We start from the raw sequence: 17089 nt of genomic DNA, 5'->3' as shown, positions 1-17089 counted from the left end.
GGCAAAATGAAGAAGACGACATTGAAGAATCAGATGAATGAACTATTGGAAATAATGCCAAATCTCATAACACTGCAGAACTAAAATCTGAAGCAGCTGACACAACCAAAGAGATGTACAGAGGAACACATTACTGCCAAAACAGTTAGAAAATGAGCAGATGATGTTCTTTAGACACTCAGAGCAAAGGCATGACTACCATGATACAAGAAGAAACCAAATGTAAATGGAGTGGTATGATTAATCAAAGAGAAGCACAGATCACTGATCGAGTTGTACACAGTCTGAGAAAACTGCCTAACTGGAAATCACCAGGAAGTAGTATCTACAGTTATTGATAAGGCAATGAAACAAACTTACATCCTGAGTTCAGAGTACATTTACAAGAAATATAGTGGGGAAAAGTCCATCCAACAGAATGACTGTGTCTGTTAGAAGAAACGTGAGGGGGAAGAAAGCTGACGCTAAAGTATTAATACCTAATACTGGTTTGTCCTGCAAAATGTGAATCTCCTTACTTGAATCATTAGAGAAGAGCTGTCAAGCAAATTGAAGCAAAAGAGGTTTCCTGTAATGCAGAGAAGATGTCAGAGATGTGGTACAGGAGCAAAGAACCATCTGATTGTGAACATCGTTATATGGATGATTGTTATGAGAAAATAAAAAAGCTGCATGCATGTTTGGCAGATCATGAGAAGAGATAAGATAGCTTGTCATACAACTGGGTGATGAGAGTGAAACAGCAGTAAAAATAATTGGTGGTGGCTTTTTTATAGAGTCACATGGAAAAGTATGTATTATACCCTAATACAGTGGAAAAATGGACACAAGTTTAGAGTGCAGGTTGGAACTTTCAAAAGAAACCCACCAGACCTCTGTTCTTTACTACAGTCCCTGGATGCATACCTGGTTTGCAAAGCTGAGACATTCAAGGAAATAACTGAAAAGGGGAGGCCTATTCTATATGTGTTTTTTACAGATAACCTGAGTGAATGAGAGTGAATGAGACCAAGATTATCCAGAAGAAATGCCAGAGAAAACTAGTCATTTGTTCAAACAATTGAGTGAAATTAGGATTAAACAAATATGTGTGCATCTTTACACAGACTAAAAGGCACTGCACAACTTTCTGAAGGGTAAAAACAGAGGACAAGAATATCCTCTCGTCACAATATAAGATCCAATACTACTGATATCTTCTAAGTATTAGTAATTCTTAAGGAAGAAAAAGTTGGCAATAAAGAATTTAACAAAGGAATTAAGAAACAGTCCTTTGGAAGATTTAGCAAATTTCTTGAAAAAATTAGCTCAATACACATACTACAAATGTGGCAAAACCATATATGCCACCGAGGCATTCAGTATTTAAACACTATTGTAAGCTGAAAAATTTATCTAAGGGACTCGATAAAACTAGAAGAAATTAGTTCTGTACAGGGCAATAAGACAGGATCCTTCCTTTCCCAATCCTTCCTTTACTCTTCTAGGAAGGATAAGGGAAAAGGACTGAGAACAATCCAAGGTGTAGAAGAACAGAAACTTTATTAAATTTATCAAATTATTAATTAATTATTATTTTAATAGTTTATTATTTTATGTATTATTTACAATAGTTCTTAATATTATTAACATATTAATATGTTAAATATATTAATATTAATATATTATTATTATCTAATAATAATATGAAAAGCAGAAAACTGACTGCATCCCAAACCAAGTTCTACAAATAAATGATTAATATACTCCCACTGGGAGCAAGTCAATACAGGGATGGCTAAAAGAGATATACAGGCAGGAATGGATGGAAAAATAACAACATGGAGAAGGCTCTTTAGGAAATCTCATAAAAGAAAAGTTGCAAATTGTAAAGTGGCTTGCCAAGAGAGAACTGAAAAGAGTTGTTTTGAGATGAATTATGACTGTACAGAAGAGGCTATTTATACAAGACATATTAAAACTAAGATGAATAATATAACAGAATTCAGGAAGTAGTGGCAAGGCCCCAAGATTATTGGTCATATCCTAAATGGACATTCTAAGTTGGCCAGAGAAGAAAATGAAGGACGACACGACAAACTGTAATACTGCATACTGGACACTCTACAAAAAGCATGGACTGCAAGCAGGGAAAAGCATTATCAGCACAAAGAAAGACTGTAAATAATAAAAGTGTGGAAATACTATGAGAGATTTTCAACAACTACTGTTCATGACACACATGGTAAGATACCAGATCCATTCTTATGAAAAGATATCCTTTTTTCTGGATTTTTCCATTTAATGAGACTGTTAATTGAAAATGCAAGAAAAGACCAGTAAATATGTCTGTTACAGGTCAAACTCCAAAAAACCTGCACCTATTATAAGATCACTGATCCTTCAAAAAGAAGCACTGATGTCCTCCTGAGGTGAGGTGACTCATTAAGCAAACTATTGCTTTTACAATATACATTTCTGATGTAGGATATTTTAGATGACAAATCAAAACAGACTTCTAAAACACTATGCATCATTTTAAGAGCTTTTTAAAACACACACCAGTTAGATTAAATAAAGCACAATAAAACACTCCTGCATATCTTCATAAAATATCTGTATTTATACAGCAGCATATACCTTATGTGGGATGTAATCTGGAGGTAACTTCTCCAGCATCTCATCAGCAAGACGCTGCACCATTGCTTCTCGGGTTTCCCCTCCTCCAGTGCTGCCGTCTTTGGGCTGGATGCTCACTATTGTACTTAATGTCTTGTTAGCCATGTTAGTCTGGTAAGTTATATCTGCATTAGGGTGAAGTCCAAATACCTTAAAGTAAAAAGGAAAAAATTAGAAAAAAAATGCAATTTTCCTTCTAAAAATATATCAGTGAAAGAACCCATGAAAATATATAAGAAGAGAGGAAAATCCTCAACTTATGAAACAACAGATGTGAATAGGTCAGTGGAAGTACACCCATTTTACTGGCCAAGTACTAAGCCCAAGTTACACAAAAACATTAACATAGGCTGCATCTACATCAGCATTTTCATTCAGATAAGGAGTGTATTTTTGAACTGCTCTTCTGCTTATCTTCACTTACCAGGCTTTGGTCCATACTGTGGAGTGGTATCAGAGTACCCAGACTGATTCCATTCCACTCAATCAGACTAGAGTTTGTCTGAAACATGTTGAATGTGGACACTGACCCCTCACCACCAGCTTTTTCTCTTTATAGATCTACTACCACTGCACCACCCCACACCGATACCCCTAACAATCAGACCAATTGCCATTTCTAATAGGTTTTGTTTTACTCAGTCTCTCAGGCTTCTAAGGCATGGAGCACAATGAATAAAACTAGCGCTGTCCATCTACAAAGTACCGAGAGATTTTATGACGGGAGCCAATTTTGTTTTAGCTGTTTTCAGTTTAAGTCTCCCCCTCCTTACTTTCCCTTCCTCTGAAATGCAATTATTTTACTTAAGATACAACTCACACAGTATTACAGTAAAGCTGCCCTTTGCTTGAATGATAATAGCTATTTCAGAAATCTCTGCTGAAATATTAGTAAGTCTATAACTGTCAGGTCAATGGCAATTCCTCTCCAGGAGGAACTGGACTGTGACTTATTTCACCAGCCCTCACTAAATAATAACTATTAATTATCTCTAATGACCTTTGAACCACTGATCAAACAATGAAGAGGGCTTGCCCCAGAACTGAACTCCTAAGCCAAGCTATCTTCTATTTCTCATGTTTCCTGTTTTGACATCTTACATTAGAACTGGTATATTCTAAGAAGATAATTCTAATAGCCAATACTTACAAACTCTGAGGAAAGAACAAAAAGGGTCATCTGTAATTTTGTTATGCTTGCAAATCTAGAAACTCAAAGACAATGGATGTAAGTGGCTGCAACTGCATCAAAGCTAGAAAAGCTGCGCTGATTTACACCATCTGTGGATCTGACCTTGATAACAACATAACACATTACAGACTTAATTCTGTCTGTGAGACAAAGGGTAATGATAATTAGGTTCCAAGTAGGATTTAATACATGTCTTGCAGATAGCATGCATACAGTTAACTCAACCTGCATATTTAGAGCTGTAAAAAGTGAAAGTATCAATGCACCTTATTACACTCATATTCAATCATCACAGAATGAAATAAGCATTTGAAGAAATGCTATCTACTGCTTTTGCAGAGTCAGGGTATTTTTGTTTGTTTGTTTTTGCTCTAGTAGATTTTGAGGCAATGCTATAATCCAAGTTAGATACAAGAAAAATATTTGCTACTGTGAGTGTAGATTATAACACTAGACCAAGGACTTATTTCACAATGGGAGTAACATTGATGAAGACAGGGGCATGGGAAACAACTCAGGTCCTATGTGCTTATGCAAGTGATATATGAAGGAATAAGAACAAACAAAGCAGGGCAGTAAAGCAATGAGTGGACCAGTGCCCCGGATGTCCTGTAAATTAATCAAGGAGCCCAATTTTTCATTCCTTGTGATTCAGCTTCTGGGCATTTTGATTAAAAGAGGGATGATGGATTCTGTCTTTTAATTTTCTTTTAGCCTGAGGAATCCTCAAAACCAACTGCTAAAGCTCTATACCCCTCTGAAATCAAAACCATTTTCAAAGGGATTGCTGAGTTCAATAGCCCTCTTCAACAGTCAGCGATTATTCTGATCGGAGGTTGAAATTTCATCAAAGGAGCAGCAATCAGACTTATTCAGTCTGTGTGTCTTAACCAGAAATGGAAAGGGGAGGAAATAAAGACACACTGTTTTGACTAGCACAATATCCTTTGCAGAACAAAGACTGGGAGCTTGAAAGGACAGGGGTTTCCAAGAGCAATTCTGAGAGATTTTGGAATGACAGAAGAAATTTGTCACTTTCTACCTAACCTGTGAGAATTTGAAGGAGAAGGAGATCTTTGCATTCTTAGGGCTTGATCCTATTTACATAAAAGTCAAAGGTAAAATTCCCCTACATCAAACTATACATGCAGATTTTTTTCTGGCATCAAAATACTTAGAAAATACATTACAGCATTGTGAGATAGGTTCCAAAGTGCTTGGAAAAGCAGATCCATGAAAGCAGCACCTGAAATCTGATAAAAAGCCATGGGTCATACACAGATATGAACCTCTTCATGACCTGGGCTCAAATGGATCCCAGTGGTGCATTACCAGGGCTGCATTTACCCTCACTCAGGAAAGCTGCGCTTTTGCCAGCATGCATTCTGCTTCTACTACCTTCAGAGATTGAAAACCTTACAAATCTGATTTATGAGCGTGGAGTCTTCTTACCATCTTAAGCAGCAGATGTTATCAGCAACTGAAAATCAGGTTTTTCTATTTACTCCTACTTAATTTTAGTAGAAATTACCCCCAAAGGTATCAACTTAGTAGCAATGAAACTGAAACCCAGAGCATCCATTTCTGTTTCAATTTTAACTGACTTCATCAAGTGTGGTTGTACTAGAGGGAGCAGGAAGTTGCAATCCTCCAATTAATATGATTGCTGCAGCATACATGGACTGAGTCATCTAAAAGTGGTGGCAGCCATGAGATGCCCAGCACCCCACCCTATCAGTTCATGGCAGCATCCAGCTCTGTTCCTGTCCTCAAAATGGAATAATCTGCTAGTTATAACTTTTAAAAGGAGACCATATGGCTTTTTTATTTTCATTATTTCTCAGTTCTCATATCTGCTCAATCCCATACATGCATGACTCTGAAAATATACCTGATCAAATGATTTCTCTGACAAAAACTCCCATTAAAAATTTGCAATATTTTTACCTCAGGCGTATCAACCATTGGCAACTGTTCTATGTACTGGAGATAGTCTTCAATTGTTTTTCCTTTTGGAATAACATAACCATTGTAGAAGCAAAATTTCTCACTAAACATATGCTCTCCAAACCACACTCTTGCAAATGTATTCAGTAGTGCTTTGTCAAGGTCATCAGTTACACGGCCACCATACTGTACTTCTCCAAGCATGTAGCGAACACAGCTCCAGTTCACTCCACGTTTAATGTCCATGTCATCCAAATGATTCTGAACAAATTGCATGCTGGCTGCAAAGTCTGCTTGATTAAATTCATAAGGAATATTCCAGCCCAGTGGGCCAAACTTTCGTCTTTCCTGTAAGATAGATAGATTTAAAGGTGAAGGACTAGTAATAATTGTGAAAAAAATACCAAGTGCAGAAGAATACATGAAATATGCTAAAAACACTAGTTCAGCTGGGCTATATTCCACCAACTTTAAAAAAATGGTTCCTCACTTAACATGCACAAGGCCAGACTCATGATTAATTATCTAGTAGTTAACTGGAAAAAAACCTCTTTTCTAAATGCAATAAGTCTGTGCATCTAGAACTGTAGTTTCTGAATTTCAAAAATGAAGGTACTATGATAGGAAAGGATGTCCGCACTCATCAGCCATGATCACAGTTTGTGGCCCTCCTATGGACTTGGGTACATTCATGTCTCTAATGTCCTTATATGGTGTGGGTGCAAGTAGCAAAAGCTGCTTCTTACTGAACCATTTACAGATGCAGCAAGCAGTATGTGGATATTAGGGCAGTGTCTGCTATTAACATTCTTAATTTTCACCAGGAAAAAAGTGATGGGCCAAACACAAGCATACCACAGGCTGCCATTTGGACCACAATATATTGGGACATAGAAATCACAGAGTTAAATTAAGTAGGCACCAAATATAAACTAAGGATACAGCAAAATCTATCAAGAGAATGATGGAAAGTTGTGGTTAATCCATAAAGCACTTTCATTAATGGAACTTTTGAAAGGCAAGCCCCAAAATCATCTTCTACCTTAATTTCCTCCCACAGATTTCAGTGAAGGAAGATTTATATGCAGCTTCTTACCCTTCTTCATTGTGAAAGTAGCAGTTGTAAGAATAGGGTTTTCCCATCTAAGCTGTAAATTTCTTTAACGTGCTTTCATGATTTAAAATATAGTACAATCCAATTAATTGAAGGACAAATCACACTGCCATGATGAAAGACTTTAACAGAAGAGTATGCTAACTGATCATTAGCTGACTACCCTCTTTTCCTCTGAAATACCACCCCTGTTGGAGGAACAAGATCAACACAAGCAAACAGGTGCAGTAATAGAGGCATTTTATTAATTTTTATTTTATCTGTACCAGTTTGCCCAGTGCAGGCTTTACATTAAACATAGCTTTTATTTACTAACTCTGTGTGTTAATAAATGTATTTACTAACACTGTGCGTTAATAAATGAAACATGGCTTCATGACAGAAGAATAAGACACATAATCTGAAACCTGAACAGTTGTGTGAAGAAATGCTATGGCATATAGCAAGGGTTTCCACTGCGGCATGTTGCTCACTTCTAGGTGATCCTGAGTAATAGCAGAGTATGTCCGTTTTAAACCAGCTTTCACACCTAGAAAATAAGTATAAAAATGTAATATAAGAGCAAAAAATGTATGGAATCCATAATTTCAACTTCTGTTTTAGCAAATTGAACTCTGTAGTAGAATGTGCTATTCCAATTTATATTATCGCCTTATCTATAGCTACAAATGATCCCTTTGAATCAACAATCTGTTCAGCTGATCATACCAGGCAAAGGTCAATTACATTTTGTTTCAGGTAGAAGATGACACACCAGACTATTCAGGAATTTTGATAGTTCAGGAATCTTGAAGGAATTACACTTAGTTAATCATATTCTAAATGTTACCCATAACAACTGAAATTAAACATAACAATTCAGCAACTATATGACAATCAAAAAGACACTTAATATGTCACATGAAATATATCATTGATCATCCAAGACTCTGTGTTTCAATATTTACATATAAAATGAGATTTTGGTTCTATTGAAGGTAATTTAATTTAGACTTCGTTCCTATAGCTTTCTAGCATCTCAGAATTACATATGCGGCTTCTCAAATGGCATACAGGCACTAAGTTGATGATGAGAGCCTAAATTTATGGTGGAGGTGTTATACTCATGGAAGTACTTTTGAACACTGAAGTTCCATATCCTGGGAATGGCTTTAAGCAGATATGACTGACCTAGTCCCAGCTTCTGTGGAATACATAAGTCTCTCTGCTCCCAGATGCTTTCTGGCAGCATGCTGAAGTCCCCTCTTTGCCAGAGAACACAGAGCACAAGTTACTCACACCAGGCCCCACTTACAATATCCTCAATCTAACCAGCTTAACAGAAGTCTAAGAAGACAGATCTCAAATACAGTGAATAGAATGTCCAAGTCACAAGTACTAAATTACTTTCTATGATATAATAAAAACAATTCTGCTTTTTTCCTAATTCACAAAGATCCTGTAGAACAATATTCAAACAAACAGCTTTTCAAAATATTATACAGGTATCTTAAGAAACCTCCAAAAACAAGAGGAAGTAATCAAACAGTGTCTTGCCTATCACTTTGCTAACAATGTGGGGGGACAGTATCAGAACACTGAAACTGCTTGTATTTCATCCTGATTTAAATAGTTACCCCAATCACATATTTATTATTAAAATCAAGTTGTAAATTGGCTACAGTCTGGCTTATAAAACACCCTTGATGAGGTACAGAGAGCTATCATGTGAGTGCTAAAGAGGGGATTATAGTAACAATCAAATAGATGCTGAGCACTGAAGAAAAAAGGGGGGGGGGAGAGAAACAAGTAAGAAATTTAAAACAGGAGATTAATGAACTGCTCTTGAGAGTGAATATATCTAGCATAAGTCTATACACTGAAACAGAATGTCTTTCTCACAGATCAAACCATGTTTAGAAGGTTTTCTAATGTGCAAGGGAAGACGAATATTGAAGTAAGAGGTTTAAATGACCAAGGGATTAAATCTGACCTTGGATACACATTGCCAGCTCCTACTGACTTCATTAACAGAAATCAGCGGCAATACATATATATAATGAAGGGCAAGTTAATGCATTACACAGCTAGTTAAAGATGAGGGAATTGCAAGACAGAATAAGTGTCAGGCTTGAGGATTTCTTCCTGCCAGAGTCCAAAATAAGAAGTAGCCTTTCATCATCACACACAACAAGTAGTCGTAAGGCAAGATAGCAAGCTGCTTTTATAAATGTACTTCTATAAATGATATCTGCAGGTAGCAGCACAGTTAGGGTAAGAGAGGGGCAGTCAGCAGAGTAACAGGTTAGAGACTACTTTTCAACAAGAAGCGCAAAGTTCTGCACCTGGGGCAAATAACGCCATGCACTGGTGCAAGCTGGGATTTGACTGCCTGAGCTGCAGCCCTACTGGAAAGAACCTCACAGTTAGGGCTGATGCCAGGTTGATTATAAGCCAAAATTGCACTCTCACTGCAAATAAGGCAAACCAGATAGTAGGCTACCTTAAAAGGAGTGTAGCCAGCAGACCAAGGGAAGTTCTCACCCTTTTCACTTAGTACTGATGAGGCTTCCCCTCAAATACAGTGTCCACATACAACGTCAATACAATGTTTTGGCTCACAAGGGAGGTGAGGAGAAATTGGACAGGGTTCAGTGGTGGGCTATCAAGGTGGTCAGGTACTGAAAGTAGGTGACTTACAAGGCTAGGTCAAAGCTGAGCTTGTTTAGTCTGGCAAAGAAGAGGCTGTGGTAGGGGAAAAACAGCTGAAATTGTGAACACTGACAGGCAAAAGATAATTGTGTATGTATGTATGTATGTGGGGAGGGTGAATGTCCGAAACTGAACTTTTGAACTCTCAGGCACAAGCCTGCTAGTTGCTAGCTGAATCCAAAATAGGGTGGAAAAAGTGACATGTCCTGAATCCTCCAGTTAATACAGAGGTATAAGACAGGAGTCTGATCACATGTTGTGCTTCTGCACATAGGCTACTTATGTTGGGAAAGCCAGGGGTTTAGGGAAACCAAAAGAAGATGACCTTTCTGGTTGGACGAAATATCCTGGAAGTGGAGAAAATCCTGGGGATGGTGGAGATGCGTGGAGACAGATGCCAGAGGATGCCCAAGGACCTAGGCCAGTGGTGCCTAAGACTGTTAACTGTTAACAGCAGGCAAGAATGAAACCCACTTTTTGCCTGACCTTCCCAGACCAGAAGCAATCTCTTTGATGGGAAAGGAGGTCAAGACCAAGTGAATGTAATGCTGGGGGGTAGGAAGTATGAGAGAGTGAGTGTGGAAAAAAATCATGTAGGATAAAAGATCTAATCTTGGTTCTTAGAATAAATGACAACCCACAATGGATCTGGGTAATAAGGTTTATTTGTCTTGCCCATGACAGTGGCTAAGGGGTGATTCAGTAGCAGCTTACAGCTGCTTGAAGGACAACTACAAAGAGCCAGACTCTTCTCAGGAGTACCAAATGACAAGAGGAAGCAACAGCCTCAGCTAGATACTGCAGTTTGGGAGGCTGAATTTGGATGTTCAGAAGAGTCTTTCCTTTTCCTTACCCAGCAGAGCACAGGATCAGTCCCATTCTGCATCCTTTGGTGAGGTCAACAGGATGGAAGGAAAAGAGTGATGGATTGTACTAAGCTTAAGAAATGACCACTGACATGGTATTCTCCACAGGGTCTACCCAAACAACAAAACCATTATCAATTTTTATTACAAAATGAAACATGTCCATTTTCTCCCCAAAAGCATCATACTTTATGCATTGCAAGATTGATTTACACAGTGATGTCTTTTGCTAACGAAACAACAGAGAGAATAAAGACTAAAATACTCCAGAGTACAGTGATCCAGGAGGAAAAAAACAAAGCCCCCCAAACCAAAAAAGCATGGTCTTCTACCTTGAGGTGGTTCATTAGTAAATTTCATAGATGACTGTAAAAGGTTAATAGGAAATTCTGGGTCAGCTTCTGTAGTGATCCAGGTCCTAAAACCTTCACTCATAGATTCGGTTGCTGTGACTGTGTCCATTAATTCATTAAGAAACCCCAAGCCAAGGTGGCAGTTCTGTAGAAGAAGCCATCCTCCATCTTGCATGCACTGATTTAATAAGCGTCTTGCATGGACTTCTTGGCCCTGACCCATTGAAATGGCACAACAGGGAATGTTCTGGAAGGAAAAATTAAAGAGTTTTCTTGTATTTCTTTTGAATGACTAGCCACATGATTTATTACTTCTGTACACCCATGTGTAGTGACACAGCATCAGAAAGAAAACCTCTAACATCAATGGAGACTGACTATATGAAAACTGAGGGTAAGCAAAAACCGCAATGCTGTTCTTATCTTCACCAGCTCAAAGAAAACTACACCTAATGGACATAATTTTCTTTTTGAAACTTAATGGCATGCGACAACTGAAACAGAAAATCTTTGCTGGATTCCCACTCCAGCTTCCACTCCCCTTTCCCACTTCCCCAAATAAAATAGTACCTACACACAGCAGCATGGCTGCCTGACTGTTCTTTCTCCTATGCTGTGGACTGTCTTGAGCTGGACAGATGTCAGGGAAACAAGCAGGATAGGAAAGACTGGTGCACATTAAGTCATTCCTTAGCAAACACCTTGTCTCTTTAATGGGCAGTAGTGGAGCCACTGATTCAGAGGATTCTAGTTTGATCACTTCTAGCTCTACATTACAAAAAGCTTTCTGGATCCAGAAAAGACAAAGCTAACAAATGGAGATGCAAAAACTCTGGAAATTTATGGACTCCTCCCTCCAGAAGGCCATGGGAGAAGAAAGACTGTAGTTCAGAAAATCAGAAGATATAAGTCCCACAGGTGAATATGCAAAAGCCAAGTTGACCAAGTTGCTATCAGGACCATACAAATCTGCAAGTAATGCACAGGCAGACTTCTTGTTGCTTATCATTCTTTACTACTGTTGTTCTTCCTGCTAAATAAGCAGTTCCTTGGCTTAGGGTGGCTGCCTGAATCCTACAGGGAAAACCAGAATTGTCAAACTCAAATAAGTATATTATTTCATGTACATTGTAGACACTTATGAAGTTGAGGGCAAGAGAATTGATGAAAAGTTTCATTGATGGAAAGTTTCATGCTCAAGAGTTACAGCTGAGAGCCCTCGTGCTGTGAGCCATGAGCTGCATAAAGACTTGTCAGCCTGGGCCTAGCTTCAGCTGGCTGAGAGCTACAAAAGTTAATCTTTAGTTCTCCCACTGCCGACACTCTTGGTTGCTGGAAGACCAAAAAGGAGGAAGAAAGTCACCCAGTTCCAAAAAGTGTAGATGAGGCTATCCTACTTTTGGGGGAGACAGAGCTTAAGTATATGGGTATAAGCTGTGGCTGGTCATTTGGCCTCAGAGAATAGGCCCTGACATGATTTTATTGAACAGGATAAATGTAGCTGCTCCACAGCCTGGCAAAAAGTTCAAGGAAAAGAGAATACCAAGGATCAGAAAGCAGTTAAGTCCTACTCTCAGACCACTAAAACCTGGAATTGCAGGTAAAAGAAGGAAAGCTAAAAAACCTGTGAAGTTGGTCATGTGCTGGGGGAGTAAAAACTGTACCTCTTCTAAGGAGAAATATCTGAGTCCAGCTAACACTCCTACAGTCAGAGACTATGACTACCCCTTCAGCGTACATAAACATTCAGCTGGTTCGGTATTCCCCAACAAAGCATCTGTTCGTAATTTGCTCTTCTCAGGAATGTTCTCTCTCAAATGTACAACCACTAAAGGTTGCTAAAAACATCAACACAACATGGAAAAATAATTTTTCACCATGGATTGACCTCATTTTACTCCTCCTAAAAGAATTGTATCAAAAGTGCTTTCTTCTGGAATGTTTCTCTCAGTCGTGAGTTATACCAATATAGCTGTACCATCTTAATGCACCTCTGTGCAGATGAAAATACTTTAATTTTGATCACTCCAATGTCACCAAGAGTTCTGTTGAAGATTTTGTACCTCATTCCATGAAAGGAAAAACAGATTACATGATAATAAAAAATTATGGTTTTAATGAAGTCAGGATACTAGGCATATTGTATTTCATTTTGACTCAGAAGGTTAATTTTCACTCACACTTCGAGTGAAAGCAGAGGGGGCAAAAATCCAACTAGTTTTATGACAGTTTGGTTGTTTTATAAGGAAGGTTATATAGCACAGTAGTCACAGATATTGTTTTCATTTTTGTGTTTTCACTCTTTGGGGGAAGACCAATAAAATTTAACAATAAATTTTTGCAAAAAAGCAATAAAATAAAATAAAGCAATAAAGATTGACACTGCAAAAGTATTTATAGTCACAAATGTGAACACTTCCAACTGCAGATAATTGATTTACACTATTAATACCATACTTAGAAGTGCCATCAGTACTGACAATCTGTTTAAAACTACAGATCAAGCTTGTAAAAGGGAATCATCTTTTGAAAAATGGGCCCAGCCTGTCTTTTGGAAGTTTTCTATCTTTAAGAAAAAAAAGAACAAGAAATAAACTATTTTGGAGGTACAGAATCAAATAAATTCTAAGAGCAGATCCTTGGTACAGCTAACCTTTGTCAAGTCAAAGGCTTCTTCTGGAAAAAAGCAAATGTAGCCAATTCCAGAGGAAGCCAGGAACCAAATAAGTACAATTTGTTGGCAAACTAGCAAAATAAAGAACAAAATCCCCTCGCCAATGTTTCTGAAAACTGTAAATCATTTTTAGATACCTTTTTCCAAAGCCAAAGAATGACTCAAGTTGTCCACAGTTCCCACAATGTTAATATACATTTTTACTTTAAAAAACATCTGTGTTTGTAGTTTGATTTCTAGAGTTTGGATGGCTTTTGTAAATTTGAAAATTTTCTATATGCTGTAGAATAAAAACCTAATTCAAGAAAGCAGTGAAGAACTTTATATTCTACGAGTAGAATATTCTACTTTAGGTAATGACAGACTAGCTGACCTTGCCTTGGTCATAAACCTTATGGGAATAAACAAGGTAATCTCCCGATCTCTTTTTCAGCCTCACTTTCTACTATTCTGCACATTTCCTTAAATCACAAAGGCATTTAAAAAATGCCCACTGCAATATACTTTCAAAATGACAGCAAAAAACTTGTTTTTCAGCAACCACAATTACAGTGCACCTTCCATCTAGCAGCACTTTCCCCAGTTTGGCTAAGAGCTTTTTTAGGATTTGACAGAATGGGAGAGCATTCTGCTCCTCCCTTGCAGGAGTGACTTGAAGTGACTGGCTGACTTCAAGCAACTGTAAGGAGGTCAACTTCCCTCACCTGCCTACATGATCAATGGGATAGAAATATCCAGCTCCTGAAGCAAAGTCAAAGTTGAAGCTTCAGTCTGGACCTCTGAATTACTCTTAAAGGAGTCATTCTTTCTCTTTATTGATTACAGAACTGTAACTCCTACTGGAGACAGTGTTAAGTACCAGCTTAGGAGGTCTTCACTCGATATGCACATTTAAGTGCCAAACAGGTGAGTGAAGACACCACCACAAAGCCGACACTCAAAGTTGTATTCATAACATAGGCCATGAGGACAGGATGCAACTACAACCAGCTTATGTGTATACCTGGACTTGAAAAGGGATTCCAAAAATTGCACATTTCTAGCCTATAAACATTCTCACCCAACTACCTTCCTTCTTCCCAATATCTGTATGCTGGCTGGCTATTTGGCTGCACAGTCTTTGGGACAAAGATCACAGTCAGACAAATAAAGAAGTCTGACTTTCAAAGAGAATAAGCATCTGAACTTTCTAATTCAGCTGAAGAGAGCTCCCCACTTTTGAAAATGTCTTATTTAGTGTGTACAGCAGTCCGCATCTCTAACAGACGATGTATTTGAACAGGGAGGAAAAGTTATGGAGATTTACTATGAGTAACTTCTCATTAGGAAAATCTTATTTGTATCTACACTGTGAACCATAAAACATAAAACACAGAGTGCCTTAAAGCGGTGCTTTAAAGTCATTTGCCTTGTCACCATTCACTGCGATCTTTGCTACAAAGAAGACAATAATTACAGGATTAGAACTCTTCATATGTGTACACATACACTCTCTACTTCCAAAAGGCAAGACCAGATCTCCAAAATGCCCACCTGCAAGGCTTTTGGTAAGACTGTCACTAAACTGTTGTGCAATTTATAATTTTTCTTTATCTGCATGTAATTGTCGTTACTGATTGTAAGCTCCTACAGTGAAGGAGATACAGCATAACTTACAAGCATTGCTTTGTTTTGATAGCTAAATATTTTTGCTAAGTGATGGACTGTTGTAATCTGCTGCATAAAAACAGAGAGCTCACTGGAATAAAACAACTGGGGAAAGTAGGAATGTAACATTTCCATTTCCTCAGAACATGCATTTTGGCTACTAGTCCAAAAATAACTTCCAGACAACACTGGTATGACTACAAATACCATCATTAGAACAGATATAAAATGTGAAAGTAACATTTCTAATTCAATAGAATAGTTTTATATCTTTAAATTAGCTTTTTCCCTATCTCTAGTAAAATTAGCTTTAGGATACCTTTGATTTTGCAAGACATTCTATATTTTCAGTGGGATCGGACCCCATTGATAAAAAACATATCAAAGGTGTTCGGCAGTCACTTTCTGTCCACAGTGCTTCCATTTCAAGAATAAATCCTTCTGCATACTTCACACCAAGGGATTCTGCAATGTAGTGTCGAGCCTAACAAAAAATAAATCCATAAATACATACTTTTTTTTAAGCAGCAATCATTGATATGGAATTTACCAACATTTATCTTCATTGGAAGGAAAAACTTTTTAGTTTCCATTTTCAACTTAGATATAACGAAAGTTACAGTTCACAGAAGTCAATCACTGAAATTCTCAGATAGTAAATTTAAAAAAGCAAAAGGAAGAACTCTGTTCACACAACAGCCATCCTGTGAACATTGTTGCTATAGGCTGCTGAACGGTTTTTAAAAATAACTACAAAAATCCGTGCAGAATAGACCCATTGTTGATTGTGCTGATGGCCCAGATGTTGCCCTTAAATTACTGATTGCTAAAGCTCAGTAGCTACCCAAGGGAAAGAGGCTCTATATCAGGCCCTTTCTTATCTCTCCTTGCACATACTGTTGACACTGTCTTTACAGTATATCAGATTAGACAGATCTTTAACCTGTCTCAGTTGCAGTCTTTTATATAATTGCTGGAACTTCAAACAGAAATTCTCTTGTCCAGTGGTTACCCAACTGAAGTCTCTTAGGCTGTCTATCTGTTTCTACAAAAACTGAACACAGCTCAGACTTTATCCTTAAAAGTCTGGGCCTTGCCTATCTCTCCAATGTTCTCTTTTCACAGACATTTCATAAAAGGACTTCTGAAACTATCCCGGTATATGAAACAGTTTTTTGGCAGCCATGATTTTACAACTGTGTAAACTACTAGCACAGATTCTGAAGAGTGCATTATGGATAGAAGCACCCAAGAAGATAGTGGTCTGAGGAAGAGGCCAATTCCAGAAAAAATATATCAGTCAATAAGTTTTCCACCATTAAGTGTGACCTCTGCCCTAGTAAAGATAGGTAAAATTTTGTGACCATTAGGGAAGCACAGTAGAGGAAGAAGAGATAAGGAAAATAATGGCAAAATCAAAGCTTTCTTTCCTCAAAAATTAAAATAACTACATTTGTTAAAACCACTATTCAGAGACATTCATTTTCAAAGATGGTCCTGCAGAACAATGCAAGGGTTGGTGGATGACCCAGTAGCAACTTTATTATTTTGATTGGTGAAAATTGTGGCAGATAGAGCTCCCATCCTCCTCTCCTATTAGCCAGCTGAAGACTAGAAAAGGAAAGAGGATGGAGGGGGTCCTATTCAAGTAAAGCTCCTTGAGAAAATGGTGCTCCCTAAATACAACATGGATGCTATCAGAACATATAACATGTAAAAGTGGAATTATGGAAGGAAATCAGAAGTGCTGCTTTTCCATGCAGCTAAAGACATAAAAAAATTGAAAAGAGGATGTTCATAGTCTCATACATTTTTTTGTAGATCCATATAAAAAAAATCCAAATATCACACTGTGGAGAAATTGCTAGTCTATTGGAGTTTCTCTTATAATATTTGCCATCTTAACTATTCCTTGCTCAGCATGGAGGGACAAGTAAGTAAATGAAC

At 37.8% G+C, this 17089-nt stretch overlaps 1 protein-coding gene across 1 annotated transcript in view; it reads right to left on the bottom strand.

Moving 5' to 3' along the window:
- LOC106496970 (dynein axonemal heavy chain 5-like) overlaps positions 1 to 17089 on the bottom strand; it is a 176257-nt gene that overhangs the window by 23057 nt on the left and 136111 nt on the right. Inside the window, exons 69-73 of the mRNA XM_067291141.1 lie at positions 15462 to 15626; positions 10801 to 11068; positions 7319 to 7440; positions 5798 to 6145; positions 2620 to 2808 (exon numbers count right to left, since the gene is read on the bottom strand). Of these exons, the coding sequence (XP_067147242.1) occupies positions 2620 to 2808; positions 5798 to 6145; positions 7319 to 7440; positions 10801 to 11068; positions 15462 to 15626 (1092 nt within the window). The remainder of the gene's footprint in view (positions 1 to 2619; positions 2809 to 5797; positions 6146 to 7318; positions 7441 to 10800; positions 11069 to 15461; positions 15627 to 17089) is intronic.

Source organism: Apteryx mantelli, chromosome 2 (assembly GCF_036417845.1).
Source record: "Apteryx mantelli isolate bAptMan1 chromosome 2, bAptMan1.hap1, whole genome shotgun sequence".
Lineage (NCBI taxonomy): Eukaryota > Metazoa > Chordata > Aves > Apterygiformes > Apterygidae > Apteryx > Apteryx mantelli.
Note: the sequence above shows the minus strand (reverse complement) of the source record. Positions and strands in the feature narration are given on the sequence as shown.